Source organism: Pelobates fuscus, chromosome 12 (assembly GCF_036172605.1).
Source record: "Pelobates fuscus isolate aPelFus1 chromosome 12, aPelFus1.pri, whole genome shotgun sequence".
Taxonomy (NCBI): Eukaryota; Metazoa; Chordata; class Amphibia; order Anura; family Pelobatidae; genus Pelobates; species Pelobates fuscus.
The window spans coordinates 11,839,105-11,866,025 of record NC_086328.1 but is presented as its reverse complement, the minus strand read 5'-3'; the positions used below and the strand labels follow the sequence as shown (position 1 = coordinate 11,866,025).

The 26,921-nt window shown below is 41.2% G+C and overlaps 1 protein-coding gene across 2 annotated transcripts in view; it reads left to right on the top strand.

Moving 5' to 3' along the window:
- Positions 1–26,921, top strand: part of KIAA0513 (KIAA0513 ortholog) — a 71,106-nt gene that overhangs the window by 36,410 nt on the left and 7,775 nt on the right. For both annotated transcript variants that reach the window (XM_063438166.1, XM_063438165.1), the window contains exons 2-9: positions 17,924–18,416; positions 23,185–23,284; positions 23,940–24,013; positions 24,101–24,171; positions 24,281–24,491; positions 25,193–25,230; positions 25,369–25,444; positions 26,064–26,141. In XM_063438166.1, the coding sequence (XP_063294236.1) occupies positions 18,067–18,416; positions 23,185–23,284; positions 23,940–24,013; positions 24,101–24,171; positions 24,281–24,491; positions 25,193–25,230; positions 25,369–25,444; positions 26,064–26,141 (998 nt within the window). In that variant the 5' untranslated portion in view covers positions 17,924–18,066. The remainder of the gene's footprint in view (positions 1–17,923; positions 18,417–23,184; positions 23,285–23,939; positions 24,014–24,100; positions 24,172–24,280; positions 24,492–25,192; positions 25,231–25,368; positions 25,445–26,063; positions 26,142–26,921) is intronic.

Below are 26,921 nucleotides of genomic sequence, written 5' to 3'. Positions count from 1 at the left end.
TGTTTAGTCTTCTGATACTCCTGAAGCTTTCGCTTAAAAAAAGGCAATATCGTTATCTTTGTACTGTGCTAACGAACTGTTTGGCAATATTTTCTTGCAAAGTAAGCATTGTGCTTGAGGAATATTTTTATTTCTGGCACTTGTGAATCCAAATTTGAAGTAGCTGTCATCATATTTTCTTTTCTTTGTTTGAGAAGAAGATTGGCTAGCATTGTGTGCTTTTCCTTTTTTCTTTGACTTGTCACTTGTCTCTATTTGAGGAACCGTAGATTCAACTATTTCGGGCATGTTTTCTTGATTTCTTGTTGCGTCATCTTTCTCAGTTTCTATAAGTGTCGAACAGAACAGCTCGAAGTAGTAATAATTTTTCTCTTAATTCCTTGTTTTATCCAGTTGTCCAAATTCATGGTTGTTCGTTGGTAAATCCCCCCCCCCCCCCCCAAAAAAAAAACACACTTCTCTAACCTGAGGAAATTCAGATCTCATTACCTGACTGCAATGGATGCTGTTTCTTATAATACTCTTAGAAAGAACTTAAAGGATCAAAATAGTGTCAGGAAAACAAAGCGGTGCCCCCACCCTCGGGGTCCCCCTCCCGTGGCGCTAAAGGGGTTAAAACCCCTTCAGCAGCTTACCTTAATCCTCCCTCCTTTCTCAATGCTTTTCTATAGACGCTGCTATGTAAATATAGCCGTTTCTCTGAAACTGCTGTGTTTGCATCTGAAGAGTTAAAACCTGAGGGACCTGGCACCCAGACCATTTTATTGATCTGAAGTGGTCTGGGTGCCTATAGTGTTCCTTTAATATAAGCAGGATTTTGAATCGGTCTTGGAGCCAAAAAGATTAGAACCCTTTAAAACAGATCTCCCTACCTGCCTGCAAAGGATGCAGTTTTTTTTTGTAATTTTTTTATAACCTCTTAGAAAGAAATGAACATAAGCAGGATTTTGGCTCAGTCTTAGAGTAAAGAGAACACTTTACTTCAGATTTCACTACCTGACTGCAAAGGACGCTGTTTTGTTAACAGCTCTTAGAAAGATTTTTTTTTTTTTTTATATCACGGATTTCTGCTTATAGTACTCAGAAAAAAATATATGTGTGTGTGTGTATGTATGTATATATATGTGTATATATATGTATATATATATTTATATTTAAAATTATATGTAAATAAGTAAAAATAACTTTTTAATATTAACTAAATATGAAAACACAAACCAAATAACTTGTTTTCTGCCGCAGACGTTTAACAGTCTCTACATGACAATAAAAATAAATAAACCTATCTCATATGCCACAATGTGCACTTATCTAAAGGGCAGTAATCTCTAAATGGCTGTGTAAGAATTTTTTTCCTGTGGCCAATATTGTGAGCTGAGCACCTAACAGAGGCTTTGAACGTTTCCAATCTATCAGACGCAATGTTATTGTTTTTATTTATTTTTATTTTTATTTGGTATATCACTGATTTATACAGATAGCATGCAGACTATATATATATTTTTAATGTAAAATTATATGTAAATATGTTTAACAAAAGAAAAGTATGAGAAGCCCAACTAAAATAAATTTGTTTTGTAATGCAGACTTTTAACACAGTCACAAAAACCTATCCACAGGTGTCACAATGGGCCCTAATCTAAATGGCGGTAAAATATATAGTAATGTATATTGTGATCTGAGCACCTGAAAGCTTCCACACTCTATCACTCAGTGGGTATGAAATGGCTGACATTTTTAATATACATCAAAATTAACTAGATTTTTATGAACGTGAAAAAAATGTTGCTGTGTTAATTTTTTAAAGTGTTTTAAAGGGACACTATAGTCACCTGAACAACTTTAGCTTAATGAAGCAGTTTTGGTGTATAGAACATGCCCCTGCAGCCTCACTGCTCAATCCTCTGCCATTTAGGAGTTAAATCCCTTTGTTTATGAACCCTAGTCACACCTCCCTGCATGTGACTTGCACAGCCTTCCATAAACACTTCCTGTAAAGAGAGCCCTATTTAGGCTTTCTTTATTGCAAGTTCTGTTTAATTAAGATTTTCTTATCCCCTGCTATGTTAATAGCTTGCTAGACCCTACAAGAGCCTCCTATATGTGATTAAAGTTCAATTTAGAGATTGAGATACAATTATTTAAGGTAAATTACATCTGTTTGAAAGTGAAACCAGTTTTTTTTTCATGCAGGCTCTTTCAGTCATAGCCAGGGGAGGTGTGGCTAGGGCTGCATAAACAGAAACAAAGTGATTTAACTCCTAAATGACAGAGAATTGAGCAGTGAAATTGCAGGGGAATGATCTATACACTGAAACTGCTTTATTTAGCTAAAGTAATTTAGGTGACTGTAGTGTTCCTTTTAAATATATTTTTTAAGTGCTTGAAAAGGAGAAATCACAAAGTGTCCTCTCTGGACGTTTGTCATAGTGCCACGTCACAAACAATATAAAAGATTCCTAGCACTGCACTGTATGTACTATGTTTGTATTGGCTATATGCTTTATTCTGTGTTTTTATTGTAGTAAGAAACATTTAATTGTGTCTATTGATGTTACTGTTTAATTATCTCTCCCTCTCTGTCACTAATTTTGTTTCAGTGAGAGGGCTCAGTTGGTTAATATGCAAACTGTAAAGTCTTTGTAAATCACATGGTTGCTGGGTTTGATGCCTTGCAATGTAAACTCGGTCATTAGGTTGGGCATAAGAAACATTTATTAGTCATTTGTCAGTTCATTAAATCTGATATGGTGTACAAAAACACTGGAAGAAGAAATCTGTATATACAAAAAATATATATATAATAAATACAGAACAAACACAGAATAGGTTATTCAATATCACTTGTAGTCTAGCAGCGAAAATGCAAAAATTAAGCGAAATTAGTCAAAGTTTAATTATTGTCAAAGTCTATGATTTCACATCAGCAACTTGTGCTTTAAATTCAGAATTCCAGGTACCGTAGTTTTCCCAGTAAATTATGGTTTGGTCAATAACCCTGCCTGCTATTCACCAAATCAGGACTATGAGGAGAATTGCAAGGGAATTCTTACCTTAAATGACGCTGGGCGGGCTGACGCTGGGCGGGCATGCATACGTGAGTGGCAATCTCACGATCTCTTAATAAGATCGCGGCCGCACGATCTCTGCTGTTTCTGACCTTCCGAGAACAGCAGTTAGCGACGGCCATCTTGGATGTGGCGATTCACGGCGGAACCCCAATTTTGTTCTCGCAGAACACTAATTGGGAAATGCTGGTATAGATTATGTGTGAGACCTGAAGTCTCACTGCTTAATTCTCTTACATTTAGGAGTTAGATCACTCTATCTAATCTCACCACCTTGTATGAAACTTGCACAGACTTCCTGTAAAGTGAGATCTAATGTTGATACTTCCTTTATTGCACAGTCTATTTTATAAGCCTAGCAAGCACTGTTACTTGAAGCATTCAGTGTGTGCTTAAAGTTCAACTTACAGAACAGGAGATAAACATTTCTAAAGTCAGTCACATCTGATTTTGAAAATAAACATTTTATTTTTTTATTTTTTTTCTTGTAGACTTTGTCAGTCACAGCCACTGGAGGTGTGACTAGGACTGTACAAACATAAACAAATGAGATGTAACTTCTAAATGGCAGAGGATTGAGCAGTGTGTCTGCAGGGGCATGATCTATACACCAAAACTGCTTCATTAAGCTAAAGTTGTTTTGGTGAAATATAGTGTTCCTTTAAACTCTGAATTATAGTAAATTGAATTAAAATCCAAAATGTAACTGACTATAGCTGAGCCATATAATTTCTATTTAAGCCTAAATGTTTTAATTTGTTTTACACTAGAATTTGATACTGGGTTATTAACTATAGTGAGAATTCAAAGTGAATTTTGGATCTAAGAGCACACTCTGGGCACCATAGGAACGTCATTGGAATTAAGTTTATAGTGCAAGGAGGTGTTGGTTCGCCTTCCTGGCGCTGGCTCTTGAGCAGTTTAACCCCAAAGTCTGTTCTAGCGCTAGATCTGAATTGGGAGCCACTGTGTTTCCTCAAGGCGAGCCACTGAATGGCTGAGAGTGGCAACTGACCGCTCTATGCAAATCATCATCACCCCCGCCCGTGGCTCACACTTCCATTTTCGAGCAAGCGGAAGGACCGAGAGGTCCATCAGTGATGAGTCAGCACTAGGACCTCCTGGCACTATGACCACTTCAATTTGATGAAGGTGTTATGGTGCCCAAACTGGTCCTTTAAGATCAAATTGGAAAAATATCTTAGTCTGCTATACTCTCAGTTTGGATACGCTAGCCTTAAATTTAAAAGTCACCTTGAATTCTCGCATTAGAAAATGACTGTGCTTGTAAACTAACTGTGTAATTCTGTTTCAAAATTATTTTTTAAAGATTATACACTAAAGTGTGAATTGTTGCGAATTGAATTTTATTAAAGACACGGAGGCTCATATTATGCATATCTCTTTCTTTATTTCCTCAGCAGCAAAGATAGAGGAATATAAATATTATCAAAAACGAAAGAAAAAACTGTACAGGCACAACAGGCAGCCAATCACATAATAGAGGAAGTAGCTATATAAGTCCTGTGTCTCCCACAATCCCCCTCTTTCTTTGCTGCTTCCTCAGACAGCTAAGTATTTTACTTGAGCTCTCCTACTCATTGCATTTTGTTTTGTGATGTTTACTTGTGGTTCATGTTTCTGATTATGCTTATTACTATTATTGTTGTTTTTATTCATTGTTGATTTTTTCTGGTACCTACATCGTTGGTGTATTTGGGGGTTCCCCTGGGACTTTGCCCGCCGCCGCGGGCTGTTTTTCCCCTCCCTCCCATCCCTGTTTGCCGCTTCTCAGCGCTGTCACTCTGCCGCGTGGGTCCTTCTCTGTGACCGCGGCTGAGTGTGCTCGTTTTCCCCTCTCGCGGGCTGCCCGCGCGGGTAGGTGCACGCGCCCCTTCCCCCGCCGGGAACCGGTCCGCGAGCGCACTCTGACACGTGCGGCGGCCATTTTGGGCGGTCACTCGCATCGCCCTGTTCTGCCGTGCGGTCGGTCCCTGTCCTTCTCCGGGTTCCCCTGCTACACCAATGATCAGGTTTAGCTTGTTTTCTGCTGGGTTAATCAACCCATTTCTAGTGTTTCCTTTTCGGCTTAGATTAGTGCCCGTTTTCTATTGTGCATTATGCAGGATAGTAAGGATGGGCCTACTGACCCCTCTGGGGATTTCCCAATAGATAACCCTGAGGGTGCTATGGCCTCTCAGGAGCTCCAGGCCTTATTAGAAGCTACTATGGCTTCCTCCCTTCAAAAGGCTATTGCCTCCGCTATGGGGGCTGTCTCATCCTCCTTCACCCAGTCCCTTCACTCTGTGTTTTTGCCTTCCATGGCTACCCCTAACCCCCTGGGTGTGGGGTCCCCTTCCCCTGCCCAAACTGTGCCGGGTGCCCGTAAGGCGAAGGCAAAGTCTCGACATATCGGCTCCCACTCCTCGATGCAGGCTTTGCCTGCCATGACTGACACGCCTCTGGCGGTCGCAGATAGCGCGCATCCCACGTGCACAAGAGCCCCTGGCCGGACTAAAAAGGCTAGATTGTGGAAACGGGCTAGAGCCCTGGATGATGGGTCGGATACCGACCGGAGTGTGGAAGATGATTCTGATATTATGGAATATGACTCCTATGTTGAGGGCGAGTCAGGCGAGGATCAACCACCTACGGGTGTAACCCCTTCTGGGTCCTCTGCCAACCCCCGAGGAAAAGTGCCAGGCCCCGCTGGGGATGATAATAAAGGGCTTTTAGACCCACAGGGTAACCCCCTGTTTGACCCGGACGACCTACGTCACCCGCGGTCTGCTGAATGGGTCCCTCCGGACCATATCGCCCAATATGTGGCTAAGAGGATACGCACACCTCTGTCCAAGGAAGGCCGCAATAAATTGCGTGCCGAATGCCCACGACCTTCCCTCCCTGGCGCTGCCTGTAAGACCCCAGACGTTGACCCTCAAATTGCCCAATTTTTAAATAAGTCTGGATGGAAACCTAAGAAGGGTCTTGATCACTCCCTGAAAGGGTGCCAAGACAAGATCCTAGACACGCTGGGCCCCCTCTCAAAACTATACGAGCTTCTTGATGCCGCTCGTACTGGTGACTCTGTTTTGGATGTCGATGTGGCCATCGGGTGGGTCCAGCGGGCTATGGAAACTCCATGACCTCTTACACCGCCATAGTACATACACAGTGCAGCATGTCCTCACAGCAAAACAAGAGTTGGTTCGTGTTTCCAGATCTCTGACCTGCCGGAGGGACGTTACTGGCCCGGTAAATCAATGCAGATGGTCGGCGCAGTGCCAGTTATTGCTAATGAAGCAGGTTGAGTTAGGATGCAGCCATACACAGAGGGAGGGATGCTTCTCAACTCCCAGTGGGGGCCATTTGCCAGTCTAATATACCATTAGAGGAACTTGGTATGGGGGGGCTGGCCAAACGAGAATTGATAAACTTTTACCTCCCCAAATATTTTATCATTTTCACACGTACTGCTTAGTTTCCAGGATTGCTTAGGAGTTGACAATTAATTTCACAGCTTTCTCGTGTACAGAAAATTCAATCCTGCCAGACCCAGTGTGTCCAGGTTACGGTAATTCTCTGGTGAAATTCAAGAGGCCAGTAAGCCCTCAGTCTATGTGCCATTCATGCTGATCCCTGTTATTATTTTTACTCCCTTCCTTCCCTGCTCTGTTTAATCCAATATTTAATTTCATAAAATACCGTTTGTATGATTGAATTGGGTCCTTTGTGTGGTACATGTTACTAGAATATTTCGGTTTATCTGAAAGGGCCAAGACTAGTGAAGTGATGCACATGTGTTGGGGAGACGAGTCTTTTGGGGTTTTTTGGTTGATTTTTAAAACATTTTTTTTTTTTACTTAACCCCTTAAGGACACATGACGTGTGACATGTCATGATTCCCTTTTATTCCAGAAGTTTGGTCCTTAAGGGGTTAAACAGGTTTTTGTTTAAATCCACAATTATGAATTTATTAACTACAGTGGGAATTAGCATAAATTGCCAGGGGTATCCCAACATTTCTGCTAAAATCTACCTCTTGATTTAATTTTCCAGTTATTGCTGTATGTCTAATTAAACTGTACGTTCAGCCCATAAAGTTGATTTTCCATTTATAAGTCCATAACTAATGAGAGACATTCGAGAAAGGATACAATTAAACAATTGCCCACAGTAAATTACAGATCCTTTTTAAAGATGTTTTTGTTCCAGCGATGGCAAGTTATTAGCCGAGCACTTGTGCAAAAATGTGATTTAATTCACTCATCATTCGTAAATTTGTATCATTGAAATGTATATATGTATTCACATAACCTACTATTTTAATTTGGTTCAGCCTGTGATTTATTAAACTCTTCCCTTATCAGAGGTAAGTACCAAGCTATGTTTGTTAGTAAGGGGTTGGTTTGCAATGCGCACTTCGTATATCCTGTTGCGTATAATTTAGTAATTCCCAGTTCATGTTACCCTGTCCCCTTGCCTTAAAACGTCTCCTCTCCATAAGGCAAAGTTGTCTGTGGGTGGAAAATCCTCTTACATTGAAATCCTCCTGTGAAATGATTTGGCTGGAGTTTGCAGCCCGGTGATATGTGTGGGTGGATGAATCGTGTTTTTTCTTACACACATGCATAAAGACATTGAGCAAATGATTAGAATGACCTTAGAACTCGTATAGATGTCCCCTGATACAAACGATCCCCCTGAGGTGACCTTAGCCTTACTCCAGGTGGCTTCTAGGGTAATTAATTGGCTTGGCAAATATTTATTTTCACCCCTGACTTGTATTAATTCTGTTCTCAGAATTTCTTTGGACCCCGCAGGAAACCACATACTGATAAATCACCCAGCAAGGTCGACCCACGGGGACTACCATTCAATTAAAACACAGAGTAGCAGTTGAGACGGTTGCTGAGGTTACGGCATAGCTTGTTTCTGTGCTAAAAGCATAAAAATGAGGCTTCGTAAAAGGTCCATAATTGCTCTTTTCTATATCCGATTTGTCATGTTTATGTGATATTAAAATCTCGAGGGAGGCATGTTTTAATACAGAGTTACTACTTAATGAGGTACCTTCAACACACAACGTTAGTTGGCAAACCCACTTAATTTGTTTTGATGCAGGTCTAGAACAATAGTCCTTGTCAGTTGCGGACAGTCCCTTTTCTAGTCGGCATAGATTGTGATTGGTTAAGAATCAAAAATGAACATAACATTATTTTGATGATATGTTTCAACATTCAATTTAGGAGTTTGCAAAAGGCTAAAGTTTTAGGAGAATTTATTTATTCTTGTATTGAAATACGGCCTAAAGATAGAGTACAAGAGTTTCCGATAATGTAAAGTGCTCAAATTGAGCAAGTTTTGTAACTGGGTACCCAAGCATACACCTTTCTGGGTTCACTTTCCTTTTTCCATAAATGTAGTTTATGGAGTGAGCATTGGAACGTTCATCTCTGAAATTTCATCTGACCCATAATAGGTTATGTAAAGTCACAAAAGGAAGTTGCTTGTTTGCAGGGGGATTTGGACAAAGTAGGGGATAGGCAAATAAATGTAAGATTAGATTCAGTGTAGACAAATGCACAGTTAAACATTTGGGGGAGGAAAACACAAGTTACTGTACACATTCTTGATTTAGCATTTTAAATACATTTTTGGCAAGAGACTTGGCAGTAGTTGGTGGGTGTCTGTTGTGAAGAAAGGCCAGCAAAGGGGACATTGTATAAATTAGCTGAAATCTCATCATGGTGGACCAGGTAGGCAACATTCGGCATTCCAAATGTTGTGGACTACATGTCACTTAAAGGGACACTCCAGGCACCCAGACCACTTCTGCCCATTGGAGCGGTCTGGGTGCCTACTCCCACTACCCTTAACCCTGCAATATTTACCTTGCAGGGTTAATTCCTCCTCTAGTGGCTGTCTACTAGACAACCACTAGAGGGCACTTCCGTGTTTTTAGTGCTATAGCGTTGCTGGACGTCCTCACGCTATGTGAGGACCTCCAGCGTCGCTGAAATCCCCATAGGAAAGCATTGAAAGCATTTTTCAATGCTTTCCTATGGGGAGGTCTAATGCGCGTGCGCGGCATTGCGCCGGCTTGGCCGGCAGCCGCACATGCTCAATAGGTCTTCCTCGCCAGATGGCGTCGGCGGACCCTGAACCAGGGCCGAGGGACATCAGCGCTGGATGCAGATAAGTCACTGGAGGGGTTTTATCCCCCTCAGCAACATGGGATGGGGGGTGGGAGGGAGAGTGGACCTGCAGTGCCAGCAAAAAAAAAAAGGATTGTTTTCCTGGCACTGGAGTCATTTTAATGCTGTATTAGACCAACATATATTGGTCTATGGTAACCTGGTCATTAACAGGACTGTACAAGAAAAAACTTTATCCTTTTTGTGACTTGGGAAGGAAACACCGATATGGAATTCAAAGCAGAAAGATTTAGGCAGTCAATCAATAAACGTATTTAGAATGAAGAAATCGTGTTTATTTTAAAGGCATAATATATGTGGTTCCCCAAAGCAATGTGGATGAGATTACTTTATAAAGATAACTTGGTTTGTTTATCCAGGGAGATTTCCTTTTGGCCGTCAGAAATCATTTATTCGAATCATTTAAGAAACGATTAGAAATGATTTCAAAAGAAAGTTAACAGTCAACTGAAGACACCCGCAACAGCAGAGGTGTGTGGTTAAACCTGATATATTTACCTAATTAGTTAGTTACTCTACTAAGCCGTGAATTAATATGGCAGATGTAAAATGTAATGCAAAATGGCCAAGTTAGAAAGAGGTCGATGTTGGAGATTTTTTCCAGATGGACAATTTTGTTATTTTGAAATTTGTGATTGAGTGAATAAACACTTTCTATTACGGGGCAGTGAATCTGAGGGTTGCTGATTTTGATGCAGACATACTTATACTGATTAGCCACCCGACATGTACCAGTCTGTTTACGCTGCAGAAAATGACACACGATCCGTACCGTTGTGGAGTACAGTGGTCAAAGCAAAGTTTCCAAGAACTGAACTGACATGGGAGTGTGGACCTAGTGATGCAAGGGATCCACAAAGAGTAACGATGTTCTAATTCAGACAGTGATGGAACACCTATAGAGAGCCTGGTGGCCAAATTCTAGATCCTCAACTGTCCTACAATTCCTTCACTGAATTGCAAGATGGGGATCTACCTGTATTTGTGTTCATTGTTTGTGCGTTTAAATGCAAGTGTTTTTATATGGAGTATGCATAAACTTTGGGGAGGGGTGGGGTGTGTGTGTATGTATGTATGTATGTATGTGTGTGTGTATATATATATATATATATATATGAATTTGTGTGTAGTGTTGGCGTTTGAATGCAGTGGTGTGTGTGTAGTGTTGGCGTTTGAATGCAGTGGTGTGTGTGTAGTGTTGGCGTTTGAATGCAGTGGTGTGTAGTGTTGGCGTTTGAATGCAGTGGTGTGTGTAGTGTTGGCGTTTGAATGCAGTGGTGTGTGTAGTGTTGGCGTTTGAATGCAGTGGTGTGTGTAGTGTTGGCGTTTGAATGCAGTGGGGTGTGTAGTGTTGGCGTTTGAATGCAGTGGGGTGTGTAGTGTTGGCGTTTGAATGCAGTGGGGTGTGTAGTGTTGGCGTTTGAATGCAGTGGGGTGTGTAGTGTTGGCGTTTGAATGCAGTGGGGTGTGTAGTGTTGGCGTTTGAATGCAGTGGGGTGTGTGTAGTGTTGGCGTTTGAAGGCAGGGGTGTGTGTGTGTGTGTGTGTAGTGTTGGCGTTTTGAATGCAGTGGTGTGTGTGTGTGTAGTGTTGGCATTTGAATGCAGTTGTGTATGTGTGTGTGTAGTGTTGGCGTTTGAATGCAGTGGGGTGTGTAGTGTTGGTGTTTGAATGCAGTGGGGTGTGTAGTGTTGGCGTTTGAATGCAGTGGGGTGTGTGTAGTGTTGGCGTTTGAATGCAGTGGGGTGTGTGTAGTGTTGGCGTTTGAATGCAGTGGGGTGTGTGTAGTGTTGGCGTTTGAATGCAGTGGGGTGTGTGTAGTGTTGGCGTTTGAATGCAGTGGGGTGTGTGTAGTGTTGGCGTTTGAAGGCAGTGGTGTGTGTGTGTGTAGTGTTGGCGTTTTGAATGCAGTGGTGTGTGTGTGTGTGTAGTGTTGGCATTTGAATGCAGTTGTGTGTGTGTGTGTGTGTAGTGTTGGCATTTGAATGCAGTTGTGTATGTGTGTGTGTAGTGTTGGCATTTGAATGCAGTGGGGTGTGTAGTGTTGGCGTTTGAATGCAGTGGTGTGTGTGTGTAGTGTTGGCGTTTGAATGCAGTGGTGTGTGTGTGTAGTGTTGGCGTTTGAATGCAGTGGTGTGTGTGTGTAGTGTTGGCATTTGAATGCAGTTGTGTATGTGTGTGTGTAGTGTTGGCATTTGAATGCAGTGGTGTGTGTAGTGTTGGCGTTTGAATGCAGTGGTGTGTGTGTGTGTAGTGTTGGCGTTTGAATGCAGTGGTGTGTGTAGTGTTGGCGTTTGAATGCAGTGGTGTGTGTAGTGTTGGCGTTTGAATGCAGTGGTGTGTGTGTGTGTGTGTGTGTGTGTGTGTGTGTGTGTAGTGTTGGCGTTTGAATGCAGTGGTGTGTGTGTGTAGTGTTGGCGTTTGAATGCAGTGGTGTGTGTGTAGTGTTGGCGTCTGAATGCAGTGGTGTGTGTGTAGTGTTGGCGTCTGAATGCAGTGGTGTGTGTGTAGTGTTGGCGTCTGAATGCAGTGGTGTGTGTGTAGTGTTGGCGTCTGAATGCAGTGGTGTGTGTGTAGTGTTGGCGTCTGAATGCAGTGGTGTGTGTGTGTGTGTGTGTAGTGTTGGCGTTTGAATGCAGTGGTGTGTGTGTGTGTGTAGTGTTGGCGTTTGAATGCAGTGGTGTGTGTGTAGTGTTGGCGTCTGAATGCAGTGGTGTGTGTGTAGTGTTGGCGTCTGAATGCAGTGGTGTGTGTGTAGTGTTGGCGTCTGAATGCAGTGGTGTGTGTGTAGTGTTGGCGTCTGAATGCAGTGGTGTGTGTGTAGTGTTGGCGTCTGAATGCAGTGGTGTGTGTGTGTGTAGTGTTGGCGTCTGAATGCAGTGTTGCTTGTGTAGTTTTGGCGTTTGAATGCAGTGGTGTGTGTTGGCGTTTGAATGCAGTGGTGTGTGTTGGCGTTTGAATGCAGTGGTGTGTGTTGGCGTTTGAATGCAGTGGTGTGTGTTGGCGTTTGAATGCAGTGGTGTGTGTTGGCATTTGAATGCAGTGGTGAGTGTGTAGTGTTGCGTTTGAATGCAGTGGTGTGTGTGTAGTGTTAGCGTTTGAATGCAGTGGTGTGTGTGTAGTGTTAGCGTTTGAATGCAGTGGTGTGTGTGTAGTTTTGGCGTTTTAATGCAGGGGTGTGTGTAGTGTGTTGGCGTTTGAATGCAGTGGTGTGTGTGTGTAGTGTGTTGGTGTTTGAATGCAGGGGTGTGTGTGTGTGTGTGTGTGTGTGTGTGTGTGTAGTGTTGGCGTCTGAATGCAGTGGTGTGTGTGTGTGTGTAGTGTTGGCATGCAGGGGTGTCTTTGTGTGTGTAGTGTTGGAATGCAGTGGTGTATTTGTGTGTGTATGTGTAGTGTTGGAATGCAGTGGTGTCTTTGTGTGTGTGTGTGTAGTGTTGGAATGCCGTTGTGTCTTTGTGTGTGTAGTGTTGGCATGCTGGGGTGTGTTTGTGTGTAGTGTTGGTGTTTGAATGCAGGGGTGAATGGACATCTATACATGTACTACAATTGCTGCGGTCAGTCTGAATCTAATCCCTCCAGAGCTTTGTGGGGAAATCAGAGCCGTGTCTTGCTTCCAGTGTCTTCAATAAATAGGGCTAAGATCAATTGAATTCTGTTTTACAAAATCTTCTATAAAGGTTTTGACCACAAATTGGCTAAAATGTATTGCTGTTAGACAGACTGTAATGAATCCTATTTAAACTTCCGGTGAGAAATCAGTGACTGATACCTAGGATAGTAATGCCTGTTCTTCCCCTGGGGGTGCAGCTCTGCCAACTTTACCAATACTTGCTGATTGTTATAAGCAATTATGGCAAAAGTAGAGTTGTATTTTTTTTATTTATTTATTTATTTTTTTTGCGATGCAGATACTTCTACAAGAATTCTGTCAGTGTTGTGAACCCCCCCCTATCCCCTTTTCTTGTGCCCCCTCATATAACACATTTCTCTAGAGATGTCTGTCTATGCTGAGCGCAAAATGAAATTGTCAGGCAAGGCTGAGGGCTGAAACACTAAATCCCATTCGTACTCACAGCAGTAATTCGGAGCGGCAGTTCTGAGCAGCTGAAGTGCAGACATTTGATTTCTGGGCTGTCCGCTCGACTTCCAAACAGTGACTAATTTACTGTATGTGCAGGGGAATTTTCAGTAGTTCTAAGAGTGTAACTGGTGTGGAGTTAAAACACACAGATTGCCTAGCCACAGGTAGGCCGAGACTGACGAACGGAGGCTACCTGTGTATTGCTGAAAGTGTATTTTGGAGAATTCAAGCCAAAACTCATGAATGACTTCTGAATACCCTGTGACCCAATATCCGCACAGAACTGCGTTCAGGGACTAAAATCCCTTAATTATTTTTTTAAACCGGAAATTGTTCACAACTGTCAAGGGAAGTCCAGATATAAGCCACAGAAGCCAAACTGCAAATATTATCCAATTTCAATTTTCTAGAAATCACAGTATAGTGAATTAATTCTAAACTGTTTTCTTTCATAGATTTGGATTGGAGTGACTCCTATGTAGGTTTCACAGTCTGCACATACACAGAATATAAATTAATATTTCAGGGGGGATGGGGGAGGGGCGCGCAGAGCTAACGCACGAACCTGAACAGAGGCCATTTCTGGAAGCTCCTCGCAGGCCCTGTAAAACTCATATCTCAATCCCGTTACGCCATCCAGCTCGAACGACCCAAGAAATGATGTCTGAACACCTTCCCGCATGGGTAGATGCCTTTTCAGTAATCCCAGAGACACTACAGAGGCGCAAAACCGTGGCCTACCAGCCTCCGATGCTGCGAGGCCTAGAGACACTACTCGATAGCTTCCTATAGGCCCACAGCCCAAGCAAGCCAGAACAGTCTGGCCCAAATTCTCTACCCGACACCTCAAGCATGAGATGCTGGACGCAAAAACCTGACGGACATCGGGGCAATGCTCCAGAGGCCCACAACAACCAAACCATCACCAGCAGAGACCAGGCACACTGCTGCCGCACAAACTCCTGTATCAGAAAACGGAGACCAAGAGGCTGTTACTACTCCTGAACCCTTAAGCCTGCAGCAAACTGAGAGTTCGACCCCAATCATCAAAGGGGGATCTCAAAATTCTCCTCTCAGATCTGCACAAAATGATGATTAGAATAGAGATGGGTATATGGTGAGCCTCAGAAACCCACAATCCAAACCGGATTGGCTGATCAATTACCCTTTTACGTGAGATTTCCCTCAAAACCCCCGCACCCCCCCCCCCCCTCCCCCATAAACCCTTAGGTCAGGGGTAAGCTTTTTACAACAGCTAACTAGCTATATGCCAGTCTACTTGTACACGATATCTGCCTTCTGCATTCCATGTATACAAAATCACATGACACAACTCCCGCTGTACTAATAGGACGTAGCTGGAAGCACACGAACACCATGACCCTCCTTGTATCTCTATCTATCAATATGCGGTACACGAATGACCTCTGTTAATGTCATCCTTCGCGTATTTGCTAAACTCCCCTAGACAGCCGAGGACCCCAAACTGTCACAACGTTCATCTCTGTGCTTAGATGCATATCCCTCCCTCAGCTTTATTGCAAGCCTATCTGACCCTCACATGTCTTTATTCAACAGCCTGATTTCAGAATTATCAAGCCCCAATACTGCTGTAAGAAAGCTTTGTGTCACTATACCCCACTCCCTCTAGCATGTAAACTCACTGAGCAGGGCCTCAATCCCTCTGTTACTGTGTCACTATACCCCACTCCCTCTAACATGTAAACTCACTGAGCAGGGCCTCAATCCCTCTGTTACTGTGTCACTATACCCCACTCCCTCTAGCATGTAAACTCACTGAGCAGGGCCTCAATCCCTCTGTTACTGTGTCACTATACCCCACTCCCTCTAACATGTAAACTCACTGAGCAGGGCCTCAATCCCTCTGTTACTGTGTCACTATACCCCACTCCCTATAACATGTAAGCTCACTGAGCAGGGCCCTCAATCCCTCTGTTACTGTGTGTCCAACTTGACTGGTTACAACTTCATGTCTGTTCGTCCACCCATTGTAAAGCGCTGCAGAATTTGTTGGTGCTATATAAATAACATAATCTTTTATCACTCTCCTCAGTGTTGCTCAGGATAGTCAGTTCTTGGTCATTTAAGAAAAAAATAGTGCTAGAAATATGTCTTGCATTACTACTTCTATGATTTAAGCTTCTATTGACTTACCATACTGTTAACATGTATTGTGTAACACATGCACTACAAAAATAAAGAGTTGTAAAAAAATAAAAATTAATTCATAATTCATAACATTGCTGACCAATGATGCCCTGAGAGCAAAATAAAAAATATTTACGGTCTGCCCTAAATGTTCTTCTCAATATTCTATTCTTCTGGAAAGACAAATTAAGTACCAAAACAACTTTAGATCATGCCCCTGCTGTCTCACTGCTCATTTATCTACCATTCACGAGTTAGATCACTTTTATTCAACCCTAGCCACACCTCACTGCACACTTCCTGTAAAGAGTGATCTAATGTTTATCTATTGCTCTGTTAATAGCCTGCCTGACCCAGCAATGGACTCCAGTGTGTGATTAAAGTTCCATTTATAGAGCAGGAGATAAAAAAAAACAAAAAAACTCTGTTTTAAGATCTGATTTAAAGTTAAACCTTTTTTTATTTTTTTTCATGCAGGCGATTTGACTCACAGCCAAGGAAGGTGTGGCTAGGGCTCCTTAAATAAGTGATTCAATGTCAGAGAATCGAACAGTGAAATTGCAGGGGCATGGTCAATTCACCTAAACTGCTTCATTAACGGACATTATAATAACCAGAACCAGTACAGCTTAATGTAGCTGCTCCGATGTCTATAGCATAGTAAGACCTCTAGTGCCAGTCACATAGACATCTGCCGAAGGAGCTTCCTGTCTCCCTATAGAGGTGATAGGAAGCTCCTCTAGCGGCTGGCCTTGCCTACATTGGCTGAGATAAGCGAGATTGATGATCTCAGCCATGTAGGCAAGGCCAGCAAGGGAAATTGGGGGGAAAACTATAGTGTTCCTAAACAAACATTATTTTGGTGCTTTGATTGACTGGTCCATTCAGTGGTTTTTCAAATGCAAACTTTACTCAAATGAAAACATTGAAGTATTCATGTAATAAACTAATTTATAGATGAAAGTGTTTAAGCTAGTGCTTGTTTATATAATGCTGAATTAATTGTCACAATTTTTTAAAATTCTACATAATCTGTATGTGTGTCCATCATGAACAGAATCACAAGACTTTTACCCTCTAAAATCTGTCTGTAATTGTCCAACAAATTCTTAATAATCTTGTCTTTAAAAATAGAACTCACAACTATTTTTTTCAAGGTTGAATAAGATATATTTTTAATTTGTAATTTGGTCCTTTTTCCTTTTTTTGTATCTGTTTTGTGGAGCCCATAATGTTGTCGTCCCTTCACCCCACGTCACCTGATCTCTCTCTCTCTCTCTCTCTCTCTCTCTCTCTCTCTCTCCTTCTCTCTCTCTCTCTCTCTCTCTCTCCTTCTCTCTCTCTCTCTCCCTCTCTCCCTCTCTCTCTCTCTCTCTATCTCTCTCTCCCTCTCTCTCGTTCTCTCTCTCTCGTTCTCTCTCTCTCGTTCTCTCTCTCTCGTTCTCTCTCTCTCGTTCTCTCTCTCTCCTTCTAATGAGAGCCTGGTAGACGGGGATCTTTGACATACACAAACAGTGGCAGTGATTTAATCTGTCTGTGTGGGCAGAGGTTATAAGACAAGGCCGGGGGAAAGGACTTTTTATGTATTTTATCTGTTGGTTTTTATATTAAACAAAAGATATTGCCAAGACTGTAATGCCAGTGTACACCTAAGATTAAACAAGCACTAAATAATGACTCTTCCACTGACCACACCGATCACCTACGCCTACACTGGCAGAGGTTTAACCCCCTTCTGCTCTGCTAAGGGATGGTAGATCATACGGATGGCTATTTCCACTCCACCAGTTGCTGTGAAGACTGGTCATGCTTATTTGCATAGAACAATATATTTAACTTCTCTAAAGCCGTTCAATGGAAGACAGATGTGTAGTTGCTGTGTTGTGCAATTTAGGTGGTATCAAATTGGTTTTGTACTAAGATACCACATCCCATAACACGGTTTTGGGCTGGTCGTACGTGCATCTTGGCATACATCCATGAGGCAATTCTAACCTTTAAATGGAGCACAGAAAGGGAAAATGCTGCTTTAGGAACTAGCTGAGTTTTACCAGATGGCCCCAGGGGCTATTACTGAAACTGGATGCTTAAATTCTATTGCATTGTTTACTTTATTTTTGAGAGAGTTGATCGAGTGATGTTGCGCAGAGACACGGGTCAATGTCTTCTGCATAATAGATTTGACAAATGTTTGGTCAGAATTTGCAGATGGGAATTACATTTTGAGTTGATGTTAATGTTTATTTTTTATTTAACTTCAGGTTTTGCTGATTACTGTAAACTATAAACCTTGGGTTTAATCACTGTTTAAGTTCTCTCTTTTTTTTAGATACTCTCTAGATATTTTGCCATCTAAATATTTCATTTTTTTTGTCCCCTCTCTTTCAGATACCGTCAGCTGTCTGTGATACGGCATGTAATTTGGACTAAAGTTTTGATCTTTTTAAGATACTTTAGTGATCTACTTGTCCAGTGCACAAACTGGAATCATCACCCACCTTCCTGCCCCATCACTGCTTCTGTTTGAAGCTATGGAGGTCCCAGATGTCCCAGTAGGTAACCTGATAGACTTGGATGGGGATCTAGATGTTGTGGTACCACAGTGTCCCATCCAACTGGATACGGATGGTCTCTTAGACATTGAGGTCAAGCCCCCAGAGAATGAGGCAGCTGAAGAGGAGGTAGAGAGTGATGCTACAGAGTCGGCAGACAGTGAGAATGATATGGCCGGGTCACCCAACCGCCACTGCTGGAATCATTCACAGCGGTCCTCCTTGGAATCCTTCTCTTCCAATCAAAGCACAGAATCTGCCCGGGATGAGCAGATGTCCGAGCAGCGGGAGTTTATCAGGAGATACGTACAGAAGATCTTCGAAGGAGGGTGAGCCAGGGTCAGATGGAAGGGGGTTAGTTTACCCGTGTATGCAGTTGGATTTTAGAATATTACTTTCGTTGTGTTGTCATTGTAAGACAGGCAGGATAGTGTGTGTCTTGGTTCATGCTGTGTGTGTAGTAGATGTGCAATATTTCAGACACACAAAATAAATCCCTGCACTCAAACTCTCATCACTCCTGGGCGGCAGCAATGGCTACAATATTAATCAGTAAAAATACATAGAACAAAAACAAAGAAAAGTTACCTGCACCCTATCCCAAATCCCTAAGCACATTTAAATAATTTGAGGGTTTTTTTAAGCATCATTCCAGTGGCCATTAACTTTACTTTTGCCTAGGGCGGCAAATATCCTTGCACCGGCCCTGGGCGGCAGACATATTACAGTGCCGCCTCTCTGCCTATTTGTACAATATTAAAGGAGCACTATAGGGTCAGGAACACAAAAAAGTATTCCTGACCCTGTAGGGTTAAAACCACCATCTAGCCAGCCTGGCCCCCTATTGCCTCCCTAAAAATAGTAAAATCTTACATGTATTCAAGCCTGAGGCTGCTGGCTTTGTCCCTGTTTGCTTTTGACCTGCCCACTATCTGCTGATATCAACAGAAGTTGTAGTCTGATCCAATCACAATACTTCCCCATAGGATTGGCTGAGACTGACAAAGAGGCAGACCAGGGGCAGAGCCAGCCCAATTCAAACACAGCCCTGGCCAATCAGCATCTCCTCATAGAGATACATTGAATCAGTGAATCTCTATGAAGAAAGTTCAGTGTCTGCATGCAGAGGGAGGAGACACTGAATGTTTGAATGCATTTTAGGCAGCCATGACCCAGGAAGGATCTCTAACAGCCATCTGAGTAGGGGCCAGTGAAGTTATCACTAGGCTGTAATGTAAACACTGCATTTTCTCTGAAAAGACAGTGTTTACAGCAAAAAGCCGGACGGTAATGATTCCACTCACCAGAACAAATTCAATAAGCTGTAGTTGTTCTGGTGACTATAGTGTCCCTTTAAGGTTTAAAAATTGTCTTGTCTTCAAACCATAGGAACAAGGGTAGGCGACCTCCAGATGTTGTGGACTGCATCTCCTTTAATGCTTTTACAGCAATAACACTGGCAAAACAAGATCACAACATCTTTAATGCCAAAGGTTGCCTGCCCCATCCTAGAACTCGTGGATTCCCTTGTGTAGATCAGGTACTGCATAAAACTATCTGCACTAGTAATATTCTCTCTTAGCATGTGGTTATGGACTACGTTTCCCATAATTCTCAGCCTTTCGTTTGGTTGAGAAACATGGCATATATAGTTGGCGAACATTCACAATGCCTTGAAAAGGTGTGTATTGCCCAGAATAAAGCTGTTCGTAAGCGGGTGCCCAGTAATTATCAGTTCTAATTCTCTGCACTGCGCAATTTATATATTGAAAAAAACTAAACGCATAAACAGCTGTAAATATTCTAAATATCTATAGTGACTCAGTGGGCAGGAGTTTACCCCATTTCCCGTGTGTTTATTTTTGTGCAAGATTTCCACATGCTAAAAGAAAATACAGCATACTAATTATGCCGTAATCCATTACCCAGGACAAACTTGAAAACGAGAGAAATCTCAATGTATCTTTCCTAGTAAAATATTTTATAACTAAATAATTGTATTAAAGTTGTATAGATGCCCAGACTTCTTTTGTTGAATTCCAGATGTTATAATTGTTTTATAATTTTCTGTTCTTTGACTTTGTTTTGCTATTCAAGCATTGAAATCTGACAATCTTTTATTTTTTTATTTTATTATATTATATATACGGTATGTAAGATTTTTTGTTGTTGTTTGTTTTATATGTAATATATATATTTATATGTAATTTGGTTTTTTTTGCTCCTTACATCTATGTAATTGTAATTATTGTGATAACTACCCGTATGTCATAGAGAGTAATATTTTTGATACATTTTTAAACATTGTTAAAACTGCTCTGTCATGGCTAAGCATAGCATCCAAATTATTTCCCATGGCACTCGGGCAGACGTAAGGGTGGTAAGGTACTCTGAGAAATGTAGGGTACAAACATATGTGTGCCAGTCTTAGCCAGCAAAGACTGGCTACGTTTAGGGGATGGGTCTACAATACCAACCAAATACTGCCTTAATGTTATAATATTTACCGTATTTATATTGCAATATCACAGCAATGTAAAACCTGTATGGCTCCCTGTATATAACGGGCAGTCTTTTTGTTAATATGAGCTTGGACACAGTGTAGTTTAAGTTTTCATGTGACACAGTTGGTGAATAACAAGCCCTAGATACAAGATTTACCCAAGGGGCTGGCAAAATGCCCTCAAAGCTCTATATTCTTGACTCGATGCAGAAAATCTGCAGAGCCTGCACTCCTGATTTTATGACCATATGCGTTGGCGCTGAAGTCACAAACACTGAAAATCTTACTGTGAGAGGACATGCAAAAGAAGTTAAAATAAAGCCTCATTTTCTGGACCGGATTCAACGGGAAAGTGAAATTATAAAAAATGTATATCTTGTTTGGCACCCAGAACCACCTTCTTTGACAACCATAAGTAGCAGGTTCTGCCATTTTTAAATTGGCGTCGGTATGTTGAACCCCAGCCACAGTGTTTCGTTCTATAGAACAGAACCACCTGCCTCTGTGTTTGGGTAAGAATAGAACATTATTGCCGGAGGGTTAAAAGACAAGTACTGGGACTTCTTTATCCGAGATTGTCTTGTGTATCGGATTCTGTTATCTCATTATTTATTGTACAAGAACTGCTAATGGCATAATTACATACGGAGTTCAATTCTGAAACTGTACTTGTTCCAAAACACACCACTGCCTCTTTAGAGATTTTCCCAAAGGATACACGTAGCAAAGGTTAGAAATCAGAGTGTTTTAGATGAGTGGTTACCAAAACTTTTTTATTAGCACTTGCCCATTCCTTTGAAACAGAACTTCCATAAACCCTGGACCTTTGATTCCGGGTTGCTGCAATGTTAATATTGTACATTTTAAACTCACAGGCTACACCACTAAGCGTTTTGTTTGAAAGTGTTGTAAATGCAGAGTTTCTGCTCACGGACTGTGTACTCTCTTCCTTTTTGTGTAATGTTTGTACTGTATATCTGTATCCTCCCACCCCAGTTCTACACTGCTATGGGTTGTGTTGGTGCAGTTTGATAAATAATAGTATTTATTAAACTTTTGTAAAGTGCTCTGGGTAAGAGTACTATACAAGAACTGTTCAATAAAAATGAAATGAGGCATGGATTTTATCAATAACAGACAAATGCAATAAGGCACAAAGGGGAGTCACCCTGAACAAGGTCCCTCCTTTAATTTAGAATTGTGTATATATTCGAGATGAGGGATATTTTCAAAAGTCAAAATAAAGCAAATTCCAGCAAGATCAGAAAGTTCCATGTCTCCCAAAGAGGATTTGTGTTCTTAAAACCCAATCGTTCCATCCAGCCATCCGAAACTAACCACTTCAAACGCAGCAGAATCACGCTCCAGGGAAAGGGTGGGAGGGGGGTGCTCTGCAATGTGAACCTCAGCCAGATAGAGAAACGCAGGGACTGATTATTCCATTAGTACAAACCAGAAAAAAAAGATCCTTTTTCTTCCCAGCGATAAACTCGACCTGTGGGCATTCTGTTTGCTCTGAATTATTGACGAGAAGAACAAATCTGGGACTTGTGACAAGAACAAACAAATTATTTAAATGCATCTAAATAGTTTCTATAACAATATGTGATGATGTTTCAGAATTAATCCTTTCTCTAACTGGTATCCAAGTCTACAGTTTCTTGTATAATTCTAGGGGGTAAAAGGGCCGATTCCAAGAGTCGCACAGAACGAATCAGTGGTGCTGTCCGTTCCCTGTTCCTGCTACTAGCAATACTTTTACTTCTAAAAGGACAACGTTTGGTAAAGGCATTACAATAAATAATAAACCAGTAGAAAAGGGAAGAGAGAGAAGCTCTGTGGGGTTTAAAGCCCCCTGCACGTAACACAGATGTTTTCAATGAAATGCCTTTGCTGAAAATGTTATTGAGGTGTACACACTAATTTACTCCAAAATAAAAAATGTGAAGTTTGTCAGAACCTTGAAAAAGTTAGCATTTTGCAGTGTAGGGAATACTAGTTACATATGGGCTGTGTTAAATGCAGATCTGCTGGTTTTACCAGTTTTAAGTTATCGAATGTCAAACGCATTTAAACAAACCAACTGAATTATTGACCTCTAATTACAGAAGCAATAAGACACGCGATCAGTCTGTTCCTTAGAGAGTAACAGATGCAATCATCACAAAACACTTGGCAATAAAATGATAATTTCAACATTCTAAGCACCTCTACAGCTATATAAAAACAGAAGATCTCTCGACAGCCACAACCAGTCCTGTCTGCTGTTACGGAGATAGGACGAATTGTGCTGGGACTACACCACTAGAATTTTCATAACACAACCACTGCAATAGGCTTATGCATATTAATGTCGAGTGTTTTTTTTGTTTGTTTTGTGTGTGTTTGTTTTTTTTTTTTTTTAAATATCCTGCAACATAATCCTGAAACATATTGTCCCTGTGTGGGTATTTGTTAAACCAAAACTTTAGAAAGTTACTTTTGTGTGATGGCTGAATACAAATCCATTAAGATGGTGTGGGTCATGTTTTCAAAAATGAATAATAATAATAATAAATTTAGGAGTTCTGATTTATAAAAATATTTTCTTGTAGGGAAGATATAGAGCAGGAGGATAAAGCCAGGTTTGGTGAGCTTTGCAGTACGGAAAATGGAAAGGGCAGAGAATGGTTTGCACGATTTGTCAGTGCTCAGGTGAGAGCATTTCTACTGTATACTATGAGAAATTAAACGTTACCCATTTCGGTTTAATTAATGAACACTCCCCATCCTTTAAATCAATCTGTAATGTCTTTAAATGTCTTTACATTTTGCATTTTGAGTGTTTGGTTTGTATTTATTTATTTTATCTTTAATTTTTTTGAATCACTATTGTGTATTTTGTGCATCTTGATTGATGGTTGAGGTCAGCCTGTAGTGTAGTAAATGAGGACGGTAGGTAAATGCACATTTTCATTGAGTCTTGGACAGCTTTCACTATATACACGTCATCTAGCATAAGTTGATCTAATATCCATAGATTACATTATTTTAGTAATTCATCTTGATCAGACCTATTTTTGGCCAGCTTTTTTCTAGCTACTTGAGAGAACACTCACACTTGCTATCAGGTTATCACCATGTGTAGGTCAAAGTCTCACTCAGATTCACTCAGATCAGTTTATTTTTTTCATGACTATGCCATGTAATCACTTTATAAATCTACCTGCTGACCTAATCACATGTCCAATTATATCCAACATGCCCAACACAGTTTTACGTCTTTTTTCTTCGTCTGTGTGTCAGGTTTGTTCTTTGTAATATATGCTGTTTTATGCCCACAGTCACTGTTCCTTTTTCTTCTCCCCAGCGTTGCAACTCCAAATGTGTCTCGGAGCAGACTTTCTACCGGCTGGTCCAGTCCTTTGCTGTAGTGCTTTTTGAGTAAGTTTCTGTCCTACATTTGTGGGGTAATTTCTGGTGAGAAGCCAGTCATCCTGAGTCTTCATTTTTTTGTCATGCTACAATTAGGTGCCACCAGATGGACGATTTTGGTCCGGCCAAGAACCTGATGACTATGTGCTTCACATATTACTATGTTGGTGAGCACCGTTTGTGGGGCTTGAGGGTGATGGAGATGTGAGTGTCTGTTTCCTATTTCTCTGTATTCTCTATTTTCACATGTAACAAACCAGCCATGTATCCTTACAGGGAAACCTCATGTCGCACCCACGGAGTCCAGAGAGAAGCCAGTGAGTACCGGCAGTATTGATGCATATCTAAAATCTGCGAACAGCTGGCTAGCCGAGAAAAAGGACAATGTTGGACGACTGCTGAGGAACTCCTCAACCACCACTGAAAATGTGAAAGTCTTCTTTGGTGGTCTGGAGAGCAAATTGAAGGGTCCTCTCTCCAAGAGGGAGTAAGTATGGCAGGGTCAAGAATGGTGCTAACTTTACTCAATATTATGTTTTTTACCTTTGACTGACTCAACTGGATTAGAGTAGCACTAGTGGGTTATATTGAATATTGGAATATTGAGGGGACATCGAAAAGCTGAGAATGTTGGGGGAATATAGAGAAGCTAGGATGGTTTGAAGGATATAGAGAAGTCCGGAATGTTGGAGGGGCATGGAGGTACTGGATGGCATGGGTGGTTTATGGTACTAATAGGGACAGAGACACTGAAAATGTTGGAAGGACACAGAAAACTTGGTAAGATAAGTAGAGAGTGGGGTAACTATTTGAGGGAAATGTTAGAGAATCTGAAAATTAGATTAGGGTGTCCCAGCTGCCCTAGAATCGGAATATTTTTTTTTTATTTTAGTATTTTTTATCATTGCGGTTTCATTTCCATACATGTATTGGTTAAATTATTGAGAAACATTTTGTTGTTTGGATTTAAATTTTCTTTGCTAGATATAATTACTGTGAGTCATTTTTTTCAGCCGACCTTGAAGACTATGTACTTTGATATACATTGTGTGTAATCAGATTTCTTTGTTGTGTACCTTGTCAAGCATCGTATTCTTGGTTCTTTCACTTTATTAACTCAGCCCAAGAAGGTCTTGGTTCTACACCGGCCATTTATTAATTTCTTTACCTCTCTCTAATTTGTTTTAGAAGTGAAGACCAGCCAAAGGAGAAGCCGTCCGATAACTGTAAGTAGATTGATATTTGTGTTTATGTTGCATTTTGTTTTTGATCTTCTTTATATTTCAGAATATGTAGATATGTGTGTGTATATTTTGAAAATGACTTTTAATATCTGTTTATAATTTTGTTTTCTCTGCCCCCAGTTCCTGCACAGTGTCCAGATGACAAGAAGGGAGAGAAAATGTATCTTTATACACACCTAAAGCAACAGCCGATCTGGTAAGAACGGAGAATCAGCTCCTCTACAAAGCCTGGATCTCTGAACTGCTCAGTAACGTTTATAGGGTTATTTCACTAAAGTGAGAATTCAAAATTTAAGGTAGAAAAAGCCGCACCTGAAACATTTTCTGTCCATTATGCCTCCAGTTCTGTTATTTTGGCTTAAAATTAGAAATTTACTTTGTGAATAACCCGATCAGTGTGTATAATGTATCCATTATCAGTCTCTTCCCTGAACAAGCAGTGCAATAGATCAACTCCCGCAGACTGTGCTTGGCTCAATATGTCGGCATGTTTAAATGTTATATTGACTGTTCGCAGAACCGTATTCTAGAATTGTACTGACTGCTGACTTCTCTCTGTAGTGATTATGGAGAGAGATTCTCCTGACCGTGGCACTTTAAGGTCAAAAGGAAAGATATATATACACAGTGATGGTCATTATTAAAACTGGAGATGTTCTGTGAACTCGTTTTCCTGTGACACTTAATCAGCCAATTGGTAGTGTCAAATGACTAATTATTGTTTTAGTTTTGGAGGGAGGATGGTAAGCTAAAGAGTGGCGATATTGTCATATTCTTGGTACGGACGATTAAACTGACTCTGAACTCTGTTTCAGGCACACGTTGCGGTTCTGGAACGCAGCATTCTTTGACGCAGTTAACTGCGAGAGGAGGAAGAGGTCTCCCACTACAAGGTAAGGGGGGAAATTTTGGCTAAACACCTGCTTAACCACGTCCAGTGTTGTAGAATTGGCAAGAGAAGAAGCCAATACAAACTTACACCTTCTGAGTTATTTACAATACTTCTGTGTGGAGCCTTAAAAGTGTGAATGTGCATAAAAATATATTGCGTTAAGTCCGTGGTAATAATAGCAACCTCACACTGAGACAGAAGTGACATCTCGCATCTCCTCCATTACAGGAAGTGACATCACTGCCTCATGGTGGTTTCTGCACATGTTTGGCAGATGGAACATGGCTGGTCATGATGTCACTTCCTGTTAGGGAAAAAGGATGTGCATTGTCCTGTCTGATTGTCACCAGCAAAGTTAGAATTTCCACACATTTTGAAATACAGCCCAAAATTCCACCATTAACGCTCCCATGCGATAGTATCTGTAAATGGCCGAACGCAGAACCGTTCAGTGCAGATTACTGGAAAGGTTTGGGATTTTTATCTTGGATTTTTACTGTGAGCGCTTAGAATCCCTAGAACACTCCTTAAGTGGCATTGAGTAAAGATTTTTGCTTATACAATCTTCTCACCAATATGGCGGCTTATAATATTAATATTCATTATTGGGGCAACAAACCGTTCATACAAAAGTATCAAAATGTTTGCCAAAATAGCAGGGTGGGTCAAAAAAGTCAATCTTTTAATTTGGGCTAGCTTGGATTAAATGTTACAATGGTGTCATCACGGTAACTGGATTTAGTGACGAGAGACTGTAGTTATCCTATATTTGGCTTTCAAT